The 23,434-nt window shown below is 45.9% G+C and overlaps 2 protein-coding genes across 2 annotated transcripts in view; one reads left to right on the top strand and one right to left on the bottom strand.

Moving 5' to 3' along the window:
• The window catches only part of TRAP1 (TNF receptor associated protein 1), a 62,234-nt gene that overhangs the window by 15,144 nt on the left and 23,656 nt on the right, over nt 1-23,434 (top strand). The window contains exons 2-4 of the mRNA XM_037813572.1: nt 18,413-18,577; nt 19,631-19,713; nt 20,846-20,986. Of these exons, the coding sequence (XP_037669500.1) occupies nt 18,413-18,577; nt 19,631-19,713; nt 20,846-20,986 (389 nt within the window). The remainder of the gene's footprint in view (nt 1-18,412; nt 18,578-19,630; nt 19,714-20,845; nt 20,987-23,434) is intronic.
• Nucleotides 15,675-19,173, bottom strand: LOC119517078 (calmodulin-regulated spectrin-associated protein 3-like). The gene is made up of 3 exons (XM_037813574.1): nt 18,952-19,173; nt 16,631-16,897; nt 15,675-16,269 (listed from the first exon to the last, which is right to left on the bottom strand). The coding sequence occupies exons 1-3, from the start codon at nt 19,056-19,058 to the stop codon at nt 16,119-16,121; spliced, it is 525 nt and encodes a 174-aa protein (XP_037669502.1). The 5' UTR covers nt 19,059-19,173; the 3' UTR covers nt 15,675-16,118.

The raw sequence follows: 23,434 nt of genomic DNA, 5'->3' as shown, positions 1-23,434 counted from the left end.
TGGTTTTTTAGCTTTATCTGTGCTAAAGTTGTAGTTCGTTATTTAATTCCTGTTGTATACCTAAGTGGAATTGTTGGATCATTTGGTTATGTTCCAGCTTACTAAGTAATGCAGAATTATTTCCTGAGAAGAGTTGTGCACTTTCTTTTCCATCAGCAGTTCTACATTCACATCCAATGGTTGGTATTCTCAGACGTTTTAATTTTTATAAGTCCTGTGGGTGTTAAATGGTATCTTGTGTCTCTGTGTGTGTTTAATTATGGTATACATCAGAAAAGTGTTTAATGAAACAATGTTACACTTGTAAGATTTGTCCATGTCATTGTTGTGGAAGATTCCATAGTACATGATGGAATGGGATATATGGAATACACCTGATTTGTCCATCTTGTTGTCGATATTACTGATGGACATTTGGGTTGTTTCTAGTGTGAACTTTATTGTGCATGCATCTTGACTCACAGGTGCATTCATTTCTCTAGGTATGTAGCTGGAAGTAGAATTGCTGCGTTACAGGATGTGCATTTTTACCAAATAACCATGACTGGTTTCCAAAATGCATCTCAATTGACATTCCCATCATCTGTATGTGAAAGTTCCCATTTCACCACATCCTCACCAACACGTAGAACTTTCAGACTATTTAAATGTTTGTCAATTTGGTGGTTACGAATTGATGTTTCCGTTGTGATTTTAGTTGCATTTTAATTGATTACTAATGAAATTAAGCATGTTTTTTCTATGGTTTGTTGGCCACTTGTATCATGTTCTGTGAAATGCTGCTCATATCTTTTGCTCCATCTTTATTTCTTCTGGATTAGCAGTCTTTTTCTCATTGGTTACTAGTGTTAGTATGCATTTATAATGTAATCCTTTGTCAGTTAATACATGTTATAAATTTATGTTCTCCCAGTTCATGATTCATCATTTCACTCTATGGTTGGTTTGTTTTTGGATGAACAGAAGTTCTTAATTTTAATGAAGCACATTTATACATTTATCAATCTTTTCTTTTATGGTTTACCCCAAGGATACGCAAGCTACAGCCCATGGGTCAAATCACCCCCCCCCCCACCTGCCTTTGCAAATAAAGTTGTGTTGGAACAGAGCCACACCCACTTGTTTGCATAGCGCCCAGGACTGCTTTCCTGCTACGGAGACCCTGTGGTCTGCAAAGCCCAAAATATTTACTGTCTGGCCCTTTTCAGAATAAGTTTACCAACCTCTAGTTTACCCTAAGGTCATAAAGATTATCTTTATTTTCTTATAAAAGTCTTCCCTGATGCATGTCTATCAGACAGCTTCTTTGCAGCTTTACTCTGTTTTTCTCCTTGCTGGTAACCTTTCTCATGGACTTCCTCCTCTAGATTAGACTGCATTAGATTAGATGGTTTAGCCCTATCTTTGTGATCTCTCGCTGAGATCCACATTTGTCACCCACTTTGACTTTGGGCAGATTCAGATGGGTCTGCACTTGTCTGTGACTTGGAACAAGTGTTTTTTTAATGAACTTTTGTTTAATCTTTAAGACTTAGTCTTCTCCTGAATTAGCCTTACATTAATAGAGCCTCTAGCTACACTTGGAAAATTTCTTCAATTCCATTAATCAGTTTTCTTTATCTTCTGTTGATTAATGATTGTCAATAGCAAGGCATAGCCCCTTTCATTGGTTGTTTGATTTACTCGTTGAATCATTCCTTCAGATTATTCCTCTAGTCAGTTGATTTATCTCATGTATACTTAGAATATTTGTCATATTCTCACTGCTTCCGTTTTTTAAAAACCATAGTCTTGTTTCCATATAATTGTAACCTCTTTGTTGAATGCTTCCACTGCTTTTGAATATACAAGACATCATGGAGTCAATAACCTGAAAACTAAACTCAAAGGTAGCAGATATTTCATAGAAAAGAGTTGCAAACTAGTAACACACAGGTTTCTTCCAGCCTTTCAGTGAGTCTTGTTTGGCTCAAACATTTTTAAAAATTAATTGCAGACATTTAAAATTGGGAGATTTCCCATAAATACTTGAGTTTCCTCTTTCTTTTGAAAAATCAAAGGTTCTGAGAGTCTTGGCCTTTATTGCACAGTCTTTGCCTTGTAATTGTAGTATTTAGTCCACTAATATAAAATGTAATTATGGGTATAATTGGATATATCTCTACCTTGTTATTTGTTTTGTTTTTTTTTTTCTCATTTTATCCCTCTGTTTTTCCTTTCCTGCCTTCTTTTGGATCATGTAAATTCTTTATTTGGAATTCTGTTTGAGTTTACCTAATGTTTTCTTAGCTATACTTCTTTGCATTATTTTAATTTTTTTTAACTTTTTATTTGAAATAATTTCAAACTTACAGGACATTTGCAAAAATAATGCAAACCCCATGCAGAGAACTCCAGCACACCCTCACATCCCCCAGTACCCAGATCCACCAATTTTAAGATTTTGCCACTTTTGCTGTATCATTCTATCTATCATCCACCCATCTATGTACTTACCTACTTACTTAGCCAATCATCTGTCTATATTCTTTAAACATTTAAGTGCAGGTTGCATGTATTACACTCTTTGAACACATAATACATCCATGTACATTTCCTACAAATAAGGATATTCAGTTATATAATCACCTTAAGTGCAGTTATCAAGTCCAAGAAACTTAATGTTGATATAAAACTTATATTCTCTATTATAATTTTATGTCCCAATAATGTCCTTTTTAACTTTTCTCCTACGTTTTTAGATCCCATCTAGTATCCTGTATTACATTTAATTGTCATCATCTATTTAGTTTCTCTCTCTCTCTCTCTTTTTGAACTGTGGAAACATATATACAACATAAGTTTTCTCATCCCAGCCCCTCCCAAGCAAACTCTTCAGTGGAATTAATCACATTCACAATGTTGCAGAACCCTTGTCACCTTCTGCTACTAGAACTTTCCCTTCACCAAAACAGAAACCTTACAGCCATTTCACATTATCTCCCCATTTCCCCTGTCCCCCACCCCCGGTAACCTATACTCTACTTTCTGTCTCTGTGAGTTTGCATATTCTCTGATACTTGTGGTTAACATGGGACTTAAATTTAACATCCTAAATCTATAACAACTATGTTTGCTTTGGTACTAACTTAACTTCACCAGCATACAGAAACCACATTCCTGTGGCCTCTGTCCCTCCACCTTTGTGTAGTTCCTGTTACAAATTACATATTTATACATTATGAGTCCAAAACTGTTGATTTGTCATTATTTTATACATTTGCCTTTTAGATCCTGTAGGAAGTAAAAAGTAGAGTGAGAAATAAAAAATACAATAGAACTGGTATTTCTATTTACCCATTTCATTATCTTTACTGGGGTTCTTTATTTCTTCGTGTGGCTTCAGTCAGTTGTCTAGTGTCCTTTCCTTTCAGCCTGCAAACTCCCTTTATCATTTCTTGTAGGGCCAGTCTAGTGGTGATGAAGTCCCTCAGGTTTTATTTATCTGGGAATGTCTTAACCCCTACCTGATTTCTGAAAGATAGTTTTGCTGGATATAGAATTCTTGGTTGGCAGTTTTTGTCTTCAGCATTAAACATTTCTTCCCATTGCCTCCTCGCCTCCATGATTTCCAATAGAAACCAGCACTTAAGCTTATTGAAGCTCCCGTGTATGTGACGTGTTGCTTCTCTCTTGTGGCTTTCAGAATTTTTTCATATCTGGCATTGTACAGTTTGATTGTAATATGCTGCAGTGTGGGTCTGTTTGGGTTTATCCTGTTCAGAGATCATCAAGTGTCTTGGATGTATATATTCATGTCTTTTGTTAAATTTGGGAATTTTTCAGCTATTACTTCTATGAATATTCTCTATGCCCCTTTCTCTCTTCTTCTTCTGGGCTCCCACAGTGCATATATGGGGATGCTTGGTGGTGTCCCACAGGCTCCTCAGCCTCTGTTCACTTTTCTTCATTCTGTCCTCTTTCTGCTTCACAGGTTGATTTCAGTTGTCTTCTCTTTAGATTCACTGATTCTTCTGCCAGCTCCACTCTGCTGGTGAACCCCCCTAGGTTTGTGTTTGCGTGTGTGTTTGTGTGGTTACATTTTTCTAACTTTTTATCTTGAAATTTCAAACTTACAGGGCTATTGGGAATTTTAAATTTCTGTTACTGTGATTTTCAGCTCTTTGGTTCCTCTTCATTATTTCCATCTCTGTGTTGATATTCTGTGTTCATCTTTTATTTTCCTGATTCCCTTTAGTTCTTTGTCCACATTTTCCTTTAGCTCTTTAGGCATATTTAGGACTTTTTTTTTTAAAGTCTTTGTCTGGAATGTCCCCAGTCTTTTCCTCTTCACTGATAGCTTCTAATACTTTAATTTTCTTCTTTGCCTGAGCCATTGCTTCCTGTTTCTTTGTATGTTTTGCAATCCTTTCTTAAAACCTTGACATTTTGATATTTTCATATGTCATCACTGGAATTCGACTCTGAAGCTTCTTTTCCTTAAGCTAGTATCCAGCTAATGTTGTGACAGAGCTTTCCTTGAATACCAGGAACTAACAACAACAACAATTAAAAAAAAAGGAAGAAAAAAGTAGACCCCTTCCCAGTCTTTGCAGACTGACCTGTGGGAGTGCTTGCCTTCAGGGCTTATCCGTCGATGAGTTTATAAAATAGCTCCAGGCCAGAGTGTAGTGGCCTCCCCAGTCATTTCTGTGCCTGCGTCTTGTCTTGGGCATGTGTGTGGCCCTAGGAATTCCCCTGTTTACATGGATGCGAATGGCCCCTCTTCCCTAGGAAACAGTCTCCTCGTGGGCCTGGGCTCTGCCCTGTACGTCCAAAGCCAGCAGTCCCCTTTCTTGAGTTTGCGCTCGCCCTCTTACTGCAGTCCTTCAGCTGTGTTCTGGGCTTTGAGAAAGATGTCCCTGTCAGTTCCTGCTGGTTGTTCAAAGCTTCCTGGGGGCAGTGTAGCCCTGAAGCTCTCACTCAGCCATCTTTGCCACTATTTTTTTATTGGTTGCTCTGCAGAGTGCAATGTGCATCCTCAACTTTTTGCGGTCTGTATTTAGGGTATATATTATAACACTTCATATAAAATGTAAAATTTTGCAACTATATAAATGCATTCTTTTTTCCATCTTTTATTTTATAGTTGTCATTATCTATTACATGTTCATATCTTGTAAGTCCCACGAGACAATGAATTAAAAGAAAAATGCTTTTAGATTTACCATTTTTGTAGCTCTTCCTTCCTTCCTGAAGACCCAGTTTCCCTCTGCCGTCACTTCCGTCTGGCCTGAAGAACTGCAGCGTGCATTTCGGCGTGGTTGTCTGTTGGCGCCTGTGGAGGTGCCGAAGGTGCCCTGCCCCGTAGGCTGCCTCTGTTTCTCTCGGAAAGTTCACAGGCATTCAGATCACTGTTCTCCTGGGCAACTGTTTTTCTCTGACTCCTTTCAAGATTTTTTTCTCTTTCTTTGTTTTTTAGCAGTCTGAGTGTAATGTACCTATGTGTGTTTCTTTGTATTTATCCTGCTAGTGGTTGATGGAGCATCTTAAATCTGTGAAAGTATGTCTTTGACTGAATTTGGAGAACCTGAGTCGTTATTTCTTCAAATGTTTTTCTGCCCTCACCTTCTGGGACTGCAGTTACATATATGTTAAACTTTTTTTTATATTACCCCACAGATCCTCAAGCCTCAGTGCATTTATCTGTTTTTAAATTTATTTCTGTTGATTGATTTTGAGGTTCACAGACTCTTTCCCTTGATCTCTATTCTGTTGTTAAGTACTTCCAGTTATTTTTAATTTCAGATATTGTATTTTTTTGTTTCTAGACTTTACTTTTGGTTCTTTTGTTACAGTTCGTTGGTTTGTCTGTTGAGCATTGTTACAATCGCTGTTTAAAAATTCCTGTCTTCTGAATCCAACATCTGGCTTTTCTCAGGCTTAGTCTCCATTGATCGTCTCTTCTCTTGAGCGTGGGTCATGTGTTCCTGTTGCCCTGTATGTCAGGTCATCTTAGATCACGTCCTGGACGTTGCGAATGTTTTCTCGTGAAGTCTGGATTCTGTTGTCTTCCTCTGACGGGTTGTCATTTCAAAGCAGGCTATTAAACCGGTTGGACTCAAGCTGCAAATGTTTTCTCTTAGATGGTAGTTCAATTCCTTTATTCTTAGCTGGGCTGCTTGCAGTTTGCCCCACACATAAGTGGTTCATGGGTCAGCCAGAGACATTGGAGAGTTTATTCACAGAATTTGGGGCTGCCCTTCTCTTTCTCTCTCCTTTCCCTTTCCAGCTCTCCTCTCGTTTTTCAGGCCAGAAAAAATACACAGTGTATATATTTGCTCTCAGCTTTACCCGCCTTTTATTGAGCGATTTGTAACTTGCCCTTATTCCATGCTGCTCCTTTTTCCCAAGGGTGGTGCTCCTCTAGAGTCGGCCTGTTTTCGTTCATTCTTCAGAGCCTTTGGGCTGTCCGGTGTGGTTTGGTTTGGTTTGGTTTGGTCCTACTTCTTGACTGTTACCTGAGGGAGGTTTGGTTGGTTGGTAGGGTCCTTCTCCGTCATCCTGGAAGTGGCCCTCTCTGCAGTAGTTAAGACTATAAGTGAAATATTTCTTATACCCATCACATAGGAGAAATGGGAGATTATCTGATAGGGATATGTATTTCCAGAAAAAAAAACAGGCATATTTTCTCACAGCTTAGGACACTAAGTTTGTGTATCTGAAAGGCACAGCTTGAGATGCCATGATGAAACAAAACCACGGTAAGAACTGTGGCTGATGTGTACAGAAGGCAGGTATCAAAACAAAAAGCAAAACACCATTACCCACCGTGCCTTGACTCCCTGGCCTTGTGCGGCCTCTGCAGACATCTACCTTTTTAATTCCTGCGACCGGTCTAAAAGGACATGCGGGACCACTATGGCCACTGTCGGCCGAGTGACTGGGCTTCAGCTTGAGCACAGCAATGCTTGTGTGCATGGAAAGCTTCACACTTCCGTAGTCAGTGCTTTGGCCTACCAGAAATATGGAAGTTCTTACTTTCAACGAGCTCCTAATTGGTGAAATTAGTTATACACCAACAAAACATTAATAGTAAAAGAAATGCCACATGCTAGCATGGAGCAACCATTTTTTTCTTTTGTTTTGCTTTAATTGGAGAAGTTGAGGGTTTATAGAGCATAAAATACAGTATTCCCGTATGCAGATGAGCAGTGTAGAAAATAAGGACTTTGAGCTCATGGCAGGGAGCGGTTATTGTGAACTTCAGGGAGGAGGGAGGCCTGAATGAAGAGGGGCTTCACCTGGTCCTGGGGCGATTCAGATGGAGGAAAGGGGTGTGGTTCGGGTAGGGGGTCAGCAGGGGCACTGGCAGGAGTGTGAGTGTGAGCATGTGTGTGCTTGTGTGTGTGTCAGGTCACACGATCAGTGCCTCCCATTTTGTATGACCCCAAACCACCAAATTGGTTGGCAGTAAGATATTGCAGCCTGGTGTTGAGGTTTGTGGTTTTTCCTTTCGGGCGTGAGGGGAAATGTGAAGACAGATACTGTGCTGATGTGCTTTTGGTGTTGGGTTCCAACAGACTTGCTGTGGATTGATTTTTTATGTAGAGTCATTCTGGAGAGTTTGGTTAACCAAAACAAATCTGCCTTTAATTGTGCTGTTGATTGATGGGGTGTTGGAATTAGGATGGAAAGTCTTGATGTCATGGTTGGAAATAAGGATTGCTCATTTTTCCCCTTTTCCCAACTTGAAGGACTTATATATATTATCATCATAAAGAATATATTACATCCTTCAAAAATATTCCAGATATTAAGTGGGGGGGGGGGACACGACATAAAAGAACTAGGAAAAATGAAACATGGGAAAATGTGTTTTAGTCTTAGGGTGAGGAAGGCCTTTATAAACAAAAGGTTAATTTCCTTAATATGTAAAAAGCTCTTACAAATCAATAAGAAAAAAAATAAAAAGATATGATAGAAAACGGTCAGAGAGTATTAATAGTCCAAAGAAGAAAATAGAAAATATTTTAAAGTATGGAAAGATGATCCATCTTGCTCATGATAAGACAGATGGAAATGAAAGCTACAGTGAAATTTTTACCTGACTGATAGACAAAGATCCAAAAGTTTAAGAACAACTTGGCAGGAATGTGGTGTGTGCCAGTTTGGATATGTTATATCCCCCTAAAAGCCATATTGTTTAATGCAGTCTTGTGGGGGCAGATGTATTAGTGTTGATTAGGTTGGAATCTTTCGATTGAGTGTTTCTATGGAGAATGTGACTCAGTCAACTGTGGGTGAAGCATTTGATTAAATTATTTCCATGGAGATGTGGACCCCACCCATCTAAGGTGGGTCTTGATTTAATTACTGGAGTCCTATAAAAGAGCTCTCAAACAGAAGGACCTCAGAGCAGCTGAGAGGGACATTTTGGAGAGAAGCTAAGAGCTGACACTGATGCTGACACTTGGAGATGCAGGCAGACATTAACTAAGAGAAGAAGCCCAGCATTTGCCCTGGGATATGCTAAGACAGGACCCCCGAGGCACTTCCTGGGAGAAAGAACCAAGAAGGCACAGGAGCTGAGAGAGGAGCTGGAACACAGCCCAGGATCAGCAGACGCCAGCCACGTGCCTTCCCAGCTAACAGAGGTTCTCCGGACGCCATCAGAAAAGGTACCCTCTTGTTGGTGCCTTAGTTTGGACACTTTTATGGCCTTAGAACTGTAAATTTGTAACTTAACAAATCCCCTTTATAAAAGCCAATCCATTTCTGGTATTCTGCAAAATGGCAGCGCTAGCAAACTGGAACATGGGTTGATGTGCACTCTTCACACATTGCTTTGGAAATATAAACTGTCACAGTCTCTGTGGGGATGAATTTGGCGGTTTCTACCATATTGAGTAAAAATTGACATAACCTCAGGTCTGGTGATTCCACTTCTGGATATGAACTCAAGCGTGAATGCAATGACACAGGTACAAGAATACTCCTTGGAGCATTGGTTTTCATTTTGAAATGTTTTATTTTGAAATTATTTCATACAGTGAAGTTACAAAAAGAGTACAGGGAGTTCCTTCACATCTGCCCTCACCGTGGTACAGGGTTGAAACTGGAATGGACCTTGCTGCAGTCCGATCATGTGATCTCCCGCCCTCACAGGAGCTTGGCCAGTGTGCCCCCGATGTGCTCTCTCCGGCCGGGGTCTCCGCGTTGCACTCGGCTGTCCCTGTGCCTCCTCAGGGCTGTGACGGTTCCTCAGTCTTTTTTGTCTTTCGGGGCCTTGACCTTTTAGGGTCCTGGTCGGTCACTGTTGAGAAGCCCTGCCCTTGTCTGCTGTTCCCGCACGCGTGTGTGAGTGTGTGCGTGCGTGTGCTCCCACACAGCTGCACACACTTGGATGTTTGTTTCTGTCTGCAGTCCGTATGTGTGTGAGAAGTCGCTTTCGCCCTGACTCGTCCCCTCCAGGGCACCCCCTCTCCTGAGCTGAGCCTCCGTCCTCTGGCAGCGAGGGACTGAACCCATCTGCTCAATCCCTGCAGGGACGTGGATGCCTCAGGACTGCCACCCCATCTCCCTTCGCAGACACGTTTCCTAACCAGAGGGCACAGTTGTTAGCCCTTCTTCTTTTTTTTTTTTTTTTTTTTAATTTTTTTTTATTAAATTCAGTTTTATTAAAATACATTCACACACCATACAATCATCCATGGTATACAATCCACTGTCCACAGTATGATACCATAGTTATGCGTTCATCACCACAATCTATCTCTGAACATTTTCCTTACATCAGAAAGAACCAGAACAGGAATAAAAAATAAAAGTGAAAAAAGAACACCCAGATCATCCCCCCATCCCACCCCGTTTGTCCTTTAGTTTTTATCCCCATTCCTCCACTCATCCATACACTAGATAAAGGGGGTGTGATCCACAAGGTCTTCACAATCACACTGTCACCCCTTGTAATCTACATTATTGTATAATTGTCTTCAGGAGTCCAGACTGCTGGGTTGGAGTTTGGTAGTTTCAGGTATTTACTTCTAGCTATTCCAATACATTAAAACCTAAGAGGTGTTATCTATATAGTGCATAAGAACGTCCACCAGAGTGACCTCTCGACTCCATTTGGAATCTCTCAGCCACTGAAACTATTTCGTCTCATTTTGCATCCCCCTTTTGGTCAAGAAGACACTCTCAGTCCCACGATGTCGGGTCCACATTCATCCCCGGGAGTCATACTCTGCGTTGCCAGGGAGATTTACACCCCTGAGAGTCAGGTCCCACATAGTGGGGAGGGCAGCGAGTTCACTGTCACCTGGCAGTTAGAGAGAGAGAGGGCCACATCTGAGCAACAAAGAGGTACTCAGGGGGAGACTCTTAGGCACCATTACATGCAAGTTTAGACTCTCCTTTGCGGTAACGAGCTTCATAAGGGCAAGTCCCATGATCGAGGGCTCAGCACATCAAACTGCCAGTCCCAATGTTTGTGACAACATCAACACCAGTCCAGGTGAGGGTGTCCAACACATCCGCACCTTCCCCCAGATCCTCGGGGCTGGGGAGGGGGAGGCTGTAAATGTATTTTTTATTATCTGCCCAAATTACTCTTGGATGTGTCACCATTTCACTCCAGCCTATACTAACCTACCGTATCTCACTTCCTATTCAAAGTTCCATGCAATTGTGGTGTTTGAACAAATCGACTGTAGAGTTGTACCGTTTAGAAAATTTAGATCCTGTACCAAATAGGTATCTCTTCCCTTGGTCTCACATGGAGGTTGAAGTTTTAAAACACAGTCAGTTTCAACCTTTACCCTTTGGCCTGGCTTGCCCTGGTCTCAACCAGACCTACTTCATTCATATCACTAATTGAAGTCTGGGCTCTTTTTCAGCTTTTTTTTTTTTTTTTTTTTTTTTAACAGTGGCTGTATGCACTAATACTGACATTCATATCTGCCGAGCTCTAGCTCTGAGTTTCCAGTGTCTCAGAGATATGCATTGTTCCAGAGACCAGTCAGGTTATATGCTAGGGGATCAGCATCTCAAAGTTTAGAAATATAGCCCTTCTTTCTGGGGTTAGCCTTAGGTTTTCTGAAGTTCTCTCTCCCGCACCATCCAGGGTGGAGGCTGTAGGTTATACTGTCGGGCACGCTTGTCATTGTCTAGCTCATTTCGTGTCCTGCACACCCTGGCTGTCTTTGCTTTTTCCTGTCTGTGAGGCACACCCCTGCCTGGCGTGAAGTGTCCCCCATGTGCCCCTCCCCGCCACCCGGCACCCCCCGCCCGTGCATCCCTGGGGGGAGCCAGTTCTCCTTAGCTCCGGGTGCACCCCTCCTGCATTTCTTTGGCGCAGAGGAGCAGAATGTGTATATCCTGTCTCCTCTTCCTCCCATGCAGGGGAGCAGACAGGAGGTCACTCTTTTGCACTGGGGAGCGTTGTTTTCAACATCGAAAGACTGGACACAATTTCAGTGCCTGTTAGTTGGCAACCAGTGAAACATTTCACGGTTATCTGCTATAGCAGAAAGCCCTGTGTGCACTAAAAAGAAAGAGCAGCAGCAGGGCAAGATGGCGGCATAGAGAGGAGTGGAAGCTAAGTAGTCCCCCTGGAACAACTACAAAAAACCAGAAACAACTAGTAAATAATCCAGAATAACTGCGGGGGGACAAACGAGACCATCCACTCATCATACACCAACCTGAATTGGGAGGAATGCCCGAGAACACAGCATAAAATCTGCAAGTAAAACCTGCAGAACCAGGTCGGGAGACCCCCTCCCCCATAGCCCGAGCTGCGGAGCCTCGTGGTGCCAGAGAGAAGCTCTCTCCCAGCAAGCGAATACAGCTCAGCTGAGCTCCAACTGGGGTTTTAAGTAGCGAGTGTGAACTGCTCACTACAGGTATGCAGCCCCAAAAAACACAGAGGCTTTGGGTGACGACTGACCTGGGAGAGCCGGAGGGTCGCCTTGGACTGGGTCTGAAGGGACTATCTGTTTCTTTTTCGGCTCAGTGGAGAAAGCCCCAGTCATTTTCAGTTTCCAGGGCTGTGACTCGGGGAAGGGCGGAGACACCACAAGCAGAGCGAGACCATTGAAATGCTAATGACCTCCCCCTAGGGGGTCTGTCTTCTCTAGGAGGAAAGGGGTGGGGCCCCTTTCCATTCAGAACCAGACCCCAGAGCCTGGGGGAACACGGCCACACCTCCTCACACCAGTCAAGAATTACAGGCTAACAGGCGTCACCTGCTGGGCAGAAAAGCACAGTGACCCGAGGCATCAAAGGGTGGAGCAATTTTCTAAGACACACCCACAGGGAAACCAGATACTGACTATTTCTTCCCTCTGGGACCTGAGCCTGTTCTGGTCTGGGAAAACCTGATTTGGATAACCAAGGAAACCATGCCTAGACAACAGAAAATTACAACCTACACTAAGAAAAACAGAGTTATGGCCCAGTCAAAGGAACAAACGTACACTTCAACCGAGATACAGGAATTTAAACAACTAATGCTAAATCAATTCAAAAAGTTTAGAGAAGATATTGCAAAAGAGATAGAGGCTGTAAAGGAAACACTGGGCATATATATGGCAGAAATCAAAAGTTCAAAAAAACAACTAGTAGAATCTATGGAAATGAAAGGCACAACACAAGAGATGAAAGACACAATGGAAACATACAACAGCAGACATCAAGAGGCAGAAGAAAACACTCAAGAACTGGAGAACAAAACACCTGAAAGCCTACACGCAAAGGAGCAGATGGAGAAAAGAATGAAAAAATATGAGCAACGTCTCCGGGAACTCAGGGATGAAACAAAGTACAATAATGTACGTATCACTGGTGTCCCAGAAGGAGAAGAGAAGGGAAAGGGGGCAGAAGCAATAATAGAGAAAATAATTAATGAAAATTTCCCATGTCTTATGAAAGACATAAAATTACAGATCCAAGAAGCGCAGCGTACTCCAAACAGAAGAGATATGAATAGGCCTATGCCAAGACACTTAATAATCAGATTATCAAATGTCAAAGACAAAGAGAGAATCCTGAAAGCAGCAAGAGAAAAGCGATCCATTACATGCAAAGGAAGTTTAATAAGACTATGTGCGATCTCTCAGCAGAAACTATGGAGGCAAGAAGGAAGTGGTGTGATATATTTAAGATACTGAAAGAGAAAAACTGCCAACCAAAAATCCTATATCCGGCAAAGCTGTCTTTCAAATATGAGGGAGAGCTCAAAATATTTTCTGACAAACAGACAATGAGAGACTTTGTGAACAAGACACCTACCCTACAGGAAATACTAAAGGGAGCACTACAGGGTGATAGAAGACAGGAGTGCGTGGTTTGGAACACAATTTGGGGAGATGGTAGCACAACAATGTAAGTACACTGAACAAAGGTAACTATGAATACGGTTGAGAGAGGAAGGTTGGGAGCATGTGAGACACCAGAAGAAAGGAGGAAAGATAAAGACTGGGACTGTGTAACTTGGTGAAGTCTAGAGTATTCAACAATCGTGATAAAATGTACAAATATTTTCTTTTACGAGGGAGAACAAGCAAATGTCAACCTTGCAAGGTGTTAAAAATGGGGAGGCATTAGGGGAGGGATGCAATCAGCATAAACTAGAGACTGTAACTAATAGAATCATTGTATTATGCTTCCTTTAATGTAACAAAGATGATATACCAAGGTAAATGCAGATAAGAGGGGGGGATAGGGGAGGCATGTTAGACACTTGACATTGGTGGTATTGTCTGATTCTTTATTCTACTTTGATTTAAGGTTATTTTTCCTTTTGCTGCTTCCTAGCTGTCATTTTTTTTTTCCTCTTTCTTTTGCCTCTCTACCTTCTTTGACTCTCCCTCCTGCCTTGTGGAAGAAATGTAGATGCGCTTATATAGATAGTGGTGAAGATGGTGAGCACATAAATGTATGACCATGCAGAGAACCACTGATTATTTACTTGGGATGGAATGTATGGTGAGTGAACAAAACCATATTTAAAAAAAAATGGGTTGATGACAAAACCTCGAGGGCAATATACTGAGTGAAATAAGCCAGACACATAAGGACAATTATTGCAGGGTCTCACTGATAGGGACTAATTATAATATGTAAACTCATAGACATGAAATATAAGGTACCAAGATATAGGACAAGGCTTAAGAATGGGGAGTGGTTGCTTAGTATGAGCAGAATGTTCAATTAGGATGAACTTAAATGTTTGGAAATGAACAGGGGTGTTCGTAGCAAGATGTGAGAATAACTAACAGCGCCGAATGGTGTGTGAATGAGAGTCATATATGTCACCAGAAGGAAAGTTGGTCAAAAGATGGAAATGTATAAAACTGAATCCTATGGTGGGCAATGTCCGTGATCAATTGTACAAATACTAGAAATCACTTCATGAACCAGAACAAATGTATGACAATACAATTAGAAGTTAATAATAGAGGGGCATATAGGGAAGAACTATATACCTATTACAAACTATATACTACAGTTAGTAGTATTTCAACATTTTTTCATAAACAGTAACAAATGTACTATATCAATACTACGAGTCAACAATTGAGGGGGGTTGGTTAGGGATGGGGAGGATTAGAGTTTCCTTTTTTTCTTTTTTCATCTTTCACTTTATTTCTTGTCTGGAGTAATGAAAAGTTTCTAAAAATTGAACAAAAATTAAGTGTGATGGATGCACAGCTGTATGAGGGTACCCAGGGGCAAGTGATTGTACACTTTGGATCTTTGGATAATTGTATGGTATCTGAACAATCTCAATAAAAATGAAAAAAAAAAAAAAAAGCAGCTCTGTAGCCACTAATATGGTAATACAGGGTTATCTCTAAGATAAGTTCTTGATTAAAAGTTTTCAGAAGTTCGAAGGCCGTAAATCAGTTGTCCTCCCCCCACACCCCCACACGCTCGCTCTCTTTGGGGGCAGGTTTATAACAGGTAGTTTATGGGACTTTCAAAATACCGAGAGCCCCGAGCCTCTGAATGTTTCTGTTTCCCACTGTTTCGGGGTTTCCTTGGGGTGGGGGCAGTGTGGGGCTGAGAGAGCTGAGGGTGAGAAGGGCAGAAGGTGAGGAAGGGCTCTGTTAGCAGAGCAAGGGTGGGGCAGAAAGTAGAGAGAGGTGGTCAGTGCAGTGAATCCTGCTTTTGTGCAAATGACATGATTCAGGAATTGCTTTATTCCACGTAGAATCCGCCGGAGTGGAAAAGCAGCACCTCCTGTTGAGGTGTGTTTGGGGCCTGTGGCCGGGCTCTCCCCTGCTCCCTGTGGGCCAGGAGGGAGCCCGAGGGTGTGGGGAGACAGGGCAGATGGGAGCAGCCTCGGTGCACAGAGGACAGCCCCAGACTGCTGTGCCAGGGCGACGGGGTGAGAGCCTGGAGGTGGGACTGTTTGCTGGAGGCCTTGGATGCCAGCCCGAAGCGTTCAGAGGTGATGGGGTGTGCTGTCAGGAGGACACCTCTGGAATCTGGGAAGTGACAGGATGGAGTCAGTGGTGGAAGGCTGGCCTGTAGACATCCAGAGGACGGATTGGAGGAACATCCCTGCAGATCGGGAGATGCGCTGCGGGTTCAGAACTCACTGAGATGGGGTAAGGGGCTGGACCAGAGGATGTCGGGATGGGCGGGAGGGGCCCCGCCACGTGCTCCCCGCGTGTCCCTGTGTGGGAGAAGGCTCCAGAAGGCCATGTCTCAGCCCACTCCCGTGGTGAAGTGTTGGAGCATTGCTGGGGAAAATAAGGCAAGAGTGAGCCGGGGCCGGGGGTGCCCTGCCCTGCACGGGGAGCGTTAGATGTGAGGGCTTCCTAAGTGCTTTCCATGCTTATGAGGCTGCTCCGGTGGAGACGAGGTTCGCACCCCCAGCCTGCAATCACTGGCTTCGCTGCTCATCTTTCTTGGGGAGGTTTTGCCTTATGGCTCCAACTCGGTTGACCCAAACGTTTGTGCCCCTGTTAGCCTGCCTTAGGGTTGCACTCCACGCAGGACTGAATCCAGGGCCCGTCCTTCCAGGCCAAGCTCAGGTCTTTATTCCAGCCCCCACTGACCTCCTTCCTGAGTTCGTGTCCTTTAACGCAGAGGGGCCCCTCCCCCCCTTTGTGGGAACTGTTTACGTGTCAGCAGCTCACGTCTTCAGATGACAGAGCCCTTGGGGCCGGGGGTGACAGTGCTGGGGGAGCACTGCCTCCAGGCCCAAGGGCTGGCCCCACCTGGGGAGGAGGGTCGGGGTGTGGAGCACGGAGCCTGATGCCAGCGAGCAGTTCGATCCTGTAAGAGCAAATGCTACTTCATTCCAGAAGAAGCACCCCGTTTGATGTTTTTTTAACTATAAGAGTAAACAGGTAAAATGGAATATGCTATTAGGCCCACACATTTAAGTAGCCTGGAAATTGAATATTTTCTGAGTTGGAGTAGATTGTTTTTCAGGCATTCTGCATATAGATAAAGGCTAAAGTCATTATAAATCCAGTAATAAGCCTTAAGAACAGGCGAGTTTGTGGGATTGTGGAAGTTAAATATGTTAATTTTAAAAACCTTCAACTATTTCTGGACATTCTAAATCATTCTGTTCTGTCAGTTAAATTTGCAAGTAAGAGAAGCGGGTGCATGTCAGGCAGGCGCAGTTTACCGGGGTCTAGACGTTCCCACCACACGGGGAGTCTGTACGTCTGGAGGGGTCCTTGGAGTCGTCCTGCAGTGAACCCCCTGAGCGAAGCCAGCCCAGTGGCGGGTCCTGAGGCGGCCTGGGCTTGGCCCCGGCCAGCTGGCTGAAGTGGAGGGAGGCCTGCGCGGTGGCACCAGGGTGGGGATGTGCAGGTGCCAGGGGGACGCGCTCCCCTTTCCCTCACCGTGCTCCACCGGTGGCTTTCCAGGCTCCGCCGGGACGAGCAGGAAGCTGCAGAGAACAGACGTGAGGTGATGGGTGTCCCTGCTGGCTACGAGCAGAGTAGTTCACTTGCTGGTTTTCTGTTTTTCAAGTACACTGTTTTTGTTTTTTTTTTTTCTAACTCGGGCAGTTTTGAACAAAGAGGAAAGGAAAAGAATCAGGTTCTAGAAGATTACAAGATGATTCCACACAGTTTAAAAACTTGGATCCCTCTCACTTTGGGAGCAGATATTTTTTCCTCCCTTTTTAGTAACAAGTACATGGCAGGGAAGGCTGCCTGTCCGTTTACTTCAGGGTCCTGCAGGAGATAAGGGGATCCGGCCCGTTGGGATCTGGAGCTGTCACAGGGCCTTGCCTGGGGCACACGCCTCACGGGGACTTCTCAGAAGGCACCTGCCCTCCTGCCCGCAGCCTTGCACCTGAGGTTCTTGGACGCCCCCGCGTCTCACGCTCACTTGATGTCGTGTTATCACAGTGGTGCAAGCTGTGCGCCACTTATTTTTGCTCCCCCATGCAACACGGGATCTTTTGAGTGACATCTTTCAAGAAATCCGCCTGATGAAAGAAAAATAGCCAAAGCATCTTTGACAGAAGATTCTACACCAGGTGGAAGGATCTGAAACCTTCTTGGGGCCCCTCTTTGAAGTGGGGATCTTGAACCATCCTTTCTTTCATTCTCTCCTTCCCGTTTCCTATTTTGCACTGGATCTTCTGTCCTAAAAACTTACCCATCGCCCCTCTCCAGCTCCCCCTCCCCAACCCCCTGTACACATGTAATTTGGGGGTTATCTCCAGAACTCTTCAGTGACTTGTGCAAAAGACCCAAAGAATCTAGGAACCCTCTATCCCTCGTCCCCAGCCTTCTGAGTTAAGATCGTTCCCTGGCGTGATTCATACCAGCAGATTCACGCTGCCGTACTTGGATTGACTAAACCTACATAATTGTCAGTCCCGGGAGAGAGAGAAACAATGAGGGGGTGGGGGGTCGTGTAGAGAGTGTGGGGAGAGATCCAAAAAGGGAGGATGAATGTATGTCCAAGCCACTCGGGAACTTCTACGCAGGTGCAAGAAACATGTCAAAGTGACCACAAGATCGTTTAACAGGAAAAGAGAAAATGTAACTCCATGTTCACTGCTAGAAACCAAAGCTCTGTGTGGAATCTTGAATTTATGAGGAAGAGAGGAAAGCACGTGCTTGTCTGTTCTTTCCCTAATCCCTCCCCTCATTCCTGAACTGCAGGGCTGAGCCATCTTGGGCTTTGGTGACCCTATCACTGGGAAGGTTTATTTGGTGGTTGATTTTGTACTGGGTACTTCTTTCCCTTCTGCTGTAATTTTTTAACATGCTGACCCTTTCCCCTTCCCCTCTTTTCCCTGGGATAATACGATGAAGAAATAAAGACTTACTGGTACTGAAAAGAAAAAAAAAAATCCACCCGAGTTTCTGCCACATGTGGACAAAGTAAGATACTCTGTTTCTGGCGTCAGAGTAATTCTCCATCTTTCTGCATGTTGTCGTTTCAGGAAAGCCAGTTCTGGGTCCTTGGAGGATGACAGGCCAGCCAGGGAGCCCCGGGCAAGGCCTGGCTGCACCCCACTTCTGGGCTGGGCGGCTGTACAGTACGCAGGCCACCGAGGAGAAGGAGGAGCCCCTGCGCCCGTTCATCAGCAGCACAGAGACCGTGCAGGGTGGGAGACGGTGCAGGGTGGGAGACCGTGCAGGGTGGGAGACCGTGCAGGGTGGGAGACGGTGCAGGCTGGGAGACCGTGCAGGCTGGGAGACCGTGCAGGCTGGGAGACGGTGCAGGCTGGGAGACCGTGCAGGCTGGGAGACGGTGCAGGCTGGGAGACGGTGCAGGCTGGGAGACCGTGCAGGCTGGGAGACGGTGCAGGCTGGGAGACCGTGCAGGCTGGGAGATGGTGCAGGCTGGGAGACCGTGTGAGGAGGGCGCTGTGGAGCCGGGGCAGGGCCGCAGTGGGAGGGGATACTTCCGACAGAGCCACCCACTTGGCTCAGAAGCACGAAAGTCCTGATTACAGGGCACGTCCCCCAACTCACGCACCTCCGTGTCCCCCCAGCCGGGAGCGTCACTTCCCTCCCTGCGTGTCCTGCCCCCTCTGCTGGCCACGCGAGGGGTTGTGCGGCGCCTCCTCGTGATTCCTGACACATCTGCTAGTGATCACGCCAGCGGGACGGGCTCTCGGCCTTGGCCCAGCCGGGGCAGGACTGAACTCTGAAGCTGCGTTTTTCATTCCTGAGAAGCACAGGAAAGCAGTCTCCAGAGCAGTCCTGAAATGGTTACATTTCTGGCTTTTAAGCAGGATGACAATAACAGACTCTTTGAAGACAAGAAGTGAGGTTTTTTTGTTACCTTTTTAAGTTAATTAAGAAAGCACATTTTGCTTGGTGGTTACGTCCGAGCTGATTCTCGTGGTCAGGCAGTTTGGGGGATACTGGATTGCCAGGCCACTGGTCGCCCCAGCACTTCTGGCTGCAGCAGCGGGAGTCTGGGTTCGGGTCTCTCGTGGCGCATACGCCCCTTCCTCTTTGCTTCCACTCCCGAGACCCCTACCCCAGAGCCCCCTGGAGCCTTTATTTCTGCTGCTGCTTTCTTTTAGTTCATTTTTTTTTTCAAAGTTTAAAACTCATAACCTTGAAAGTTATTTGGAGTGTTATGTAGTCTGCTCTTTCATGAAAATAGAAATGAAACCTTATTGATTGTGTCTATGATTAATTACCAGGTTCTGCTTCCAAACACGAGTTCCAGGCTGAGACAAAAAAGCTTTTGGACATTGTTGCACGTTCCTTGTACTCAGAAAAAGAGGTACAGTACCCGTCAGCCACGCCCCGTGCCGGCAGGGATTCTCCTGTAAAACTTTCTACAGTGGTCTGGGCAGTGCCAGTTGGCGTTTTAGCCGTGAAAACGTGTTAAATTTGGGACAGGTCCCAATCTGAGCTTCCAGAGAGAGATTTTTTTTTAACCCAAAATATATCCAGATGATTCTTTGGGCCAGGTTAAGTCTGGGAACTAACTGTTTTGTTGACTTTATTAACCCCCCAAATGCTGGTGTGGGGCCTGCCGGGGTCCCTTTCTGAGGGGTTGTTTGAAAATGCTGATGCGCAGCGAGGCCTGTTTCCTCACCACCGGGCCTGGCACAGCCGCCCGCGGGTCTGGGTGGAGGACGGAGGAGGAGGAGCCCCTGCCCAGGGCCGTGGAGCAGGAGCAGGGGGACTTCCGGGGAGATGAGGAATCATTTGAGGGCAGCAGAACCTAGAAGTAGAAAAGAACAAATGGACCCTAACGCTCACATGCTAATTATTGCTAGACCTCCAAGGAGCATTTTGAAAGACAGAGCCCAGTATTCCAAAGTTAGAAGGGTTTCCTGGGGAACACCTCCAGGTGCAGTGTGGTTGTTCTCTGCCCAGGCATCCCTGTCACCCGCCAGATTCCGTTCTCGTGGGCTCAGATCCCCCCTCTCCCTCTCAGGCTGGAGGAAAAGGCACCTTTCAGGGACTGGGACAGTGGAGCCTGCAGCCCTTTCTCCTTGAGGATGGAGGGCCGGGGTTCGGGTGCTCCCCCTGGGTTAAAGGAGTCTTCTGTACAGCACAAGCAGCTGTTCCAGGGAGAGCTGGTCACCCCTGGGCCAGAGCTGGGGAAGAAACGTCTCCCACAGGGGTCTTCCTGAAGTTTGAGTTAAATGCAACTATGAAGGCGTGTAGGGAAGGTTGCAGGAGTCAGTTTTCCACACCAAGCTGTGTCAGGGGGAGCTGCCTGCATCCATAACCTCGTCACCTCCGCAGAGAAACTGCCTCTGACTGAAGCAGAAACTCTGTTACGGGACGGCACGTTCTGTGCACTCCTCAGACTCCTGACAGTTGTTAAAAACACGGCTAAGCAAACAGGCGCTGCAGCGTGCATCCGTAACGCCCGGTTCCTCTCATTTCCATTCCCGCAGATCTTCATCCGGGAGCTGATCTCCAACAGCAGCGATGCCTTGGAAAAGCTGCGCCATAAGCTGGTGTCAGAAGGCCAGACACCGCCGGAACTGGAGATCCACCTGCAGACAGATGCCGAGAAAGGCACCCTCACGATCCAGGTACCCCTCGAGTCTCCGTGCCGTGGGGGGCCGCACGACCTGCCGTCCCCACTGACGGTGGGGGTGTGTTTCAGAGGGCAGCAGGGTCGGCGCCGGTGGGCACAAGCCCAGAAGGGCCACACCACCCGGTGCCGTTCCTCTCGGTTTCAGTAACGTCGGGGCTGTCTTTATTTGTGTAACTTTTGTTTTATTTTACTGTAAAAATAACACTCGTTCATTATATAACATTTGGAAAACACAGTCAGCAAAAAGGAAGGAAGTGGAAAGCTGCTCCATCATCAGCGGCAGCTCCCGTGGCCGCCTCCGCGCGTGGCCTTTGGGTGCCGAGGCATTTGTGCAGAGGGCGACAACTTTGTAACACTCCGTTGTTTTTTAATGTACTCTTCGTAGCTTTTTGACTGTGCTCTTTCATAACTTGCCTTTTCCTGTGTAACACATGCCTCCCGTGTTACTAAATACTCTGCGGCGCTCTTTATAATAAATACCCACTGTACAGGTTGGCGGTCTTGCTTTAGATGAAGCAGTACTTTTGGTTGCTACTCTAACCTTTCAAAAAATTTAAGACTTTTTATTAGAATTTATTATTCAGAATGAGTCCTCGAGTATAATTAACTTATACGACTATAGACATTCACGTAGAGATCTCCTTGTTCAAAATATAAGTTAGAAAGGCCAAACAAGGGTTCACCTTAGGGCAATGGCCCTGAGAGACGTCGTGTCCCCAAGACAGCAGCCCTCGGACCTGTCACCCTGGGTTCCAGCGTGATGGGGAGGGGGAACAGGCAGGGCGGGCCGGACCTGTCCCAGGGTGCGGGCTGGTTGGTGGGGGGGGCCTTCTCGGGGGCCCTGGGTGTGCATGCTCCCTCCCGGGCCAGGCGACACTCCAGGATGAGCAGCCGTGCCAGATCCCGGCAGGGTGTGGGGGGAGCGGCCTCTTGTCCTCAGCGTTTCCGCGTGCTGCCCGACTGCGGAGGTGGCCACCGTGGGCTTGGGTCTGTCCCAGCCCCAGCCCCGGGTTTCCGTGGAGCAGGTGGCTGGGAAAGGGGGCAGTAGGGGCTTCATTCCTGGTCCCCGAGTAGAGGGGCTTGTCCTCACGTGCTGCTACTTCCTGCACCGAGACTCATGTGTTAACGAGAAGGGCACATGTGGGGTTTTGTGTGAGAACAGTTTTAGATGTACAGAAAACATGGGCAGATAGTACAGAGCAAACCGTGTTGTACCCTCCCCACATGCCGTGTCCACTCTTACTAACCTCTCACTTTGGCGTGGTCCATTTGTTACATTTAACAAGCCAATGTTGATACATTACTGTTAACTAAAGTCCACGGTTTGTTTAGATTTCCTTAGCTTCTGCCTTTTTCTTTGTCCTTTTTCTGTCCCGGGACCCCATCCAGGATCCTGCGTCACATTTAGGCCCCTCTTGGCTGTGGCATTTCTCACCCGTCCCTTGTTCTGATAGCTCTTGTATGGTTTGCCCCTCCACTGGGATTGGGCTGGTGTTTTTCTCATGGTTAGTCTGGGGTTATGGGTTTGGGGAGGACGACCACAGAGGGGAAGTGCTGTTTTCATCACCTCAGATCAGAGGAGCTGTCAGCACGACTTGTGACCACTGAGGACCTTGGTCACCTGCTGAGGCGGTGACGAGCCGGGTTTTAAGACGTACGTGGCAGGTGTTTGCTTTTGGATCCATCTGTCATCATTTCTTGGAGAAGAACTGATATTGGTGATGCTCATGCAGTGGTTTTATTTCATTTTAGAGAAACACACAGAGGTTAAAAGACTAGTAAGGTGAGCACCCAGGTGACCCCCAAGGTTGAGACGGAAACTTCCTGGCCCCTTCACCCCGACAGCTCCTTCCACCCAGGAGGCAGCTGCTAGGCTGATGCTCGCGGTGGTCGTTTCTTTCCTCCTTTTTATTATTTTACCATCTCTGCTTCTATCTCTGAACAATATGTTGTTCCGTTTTGCTGGTTACTGATCTGATAATGAAATCGCACTGTAGGTATCGTTGGTGATTTGCTTCTTTAATTCAGCAGCGACCTCGAGTGTAACTAAGTGACGCTGCTGTAAACGTGCACGTACAGGTCTCCCTGTTGGTCTGGCAGTGTTGTGCTGAGCTGTAGACTGAGGAGTGGCGTCCCCGGGCCGTAGGGTGTGCACGTCAGGTGTAGTGGGATCTCGCAAACTTTCTCCCAAAGTTGCACTGGCAGAGTCCACCCGGGGCTGCGGGTGGGGGTCCCCTGCACCTCACCCTCCCGCACTCACCGCCTCAGGCCTCCCCTCTCGGCTGGTACGGCAGGTGTGTGGCCGCGTGCCACCCGCTTGTCATTTGCATTTCCCGGGTTAGATACGCGTCTCAGCAGTTTTTTGCTTGGGCTTCCTCTTTTGTGCAGTGCCCGTCAGGTGGACGTTGCCATTTTTCTGCTGGGTTATTGGTTGGTAGGAGCG

This window comes from Choloepus didactylus, chromosome 21, assembly GCF_015220235.1.
Source record: "Choloepus didactylus isolate mChoDid1 chromosome 21, mChoDid1.pri, whole genome shotgun sequence".
Lineage (NCBI taxonomy): Eukaryota > Metazoa > Chordata > Mammalia > Pilosa > Megalonychidae > Choloepus > Choloepus didactylus.
This window is presented reverse-complemented; position numbering and strand designations above follow the sequence as displayed.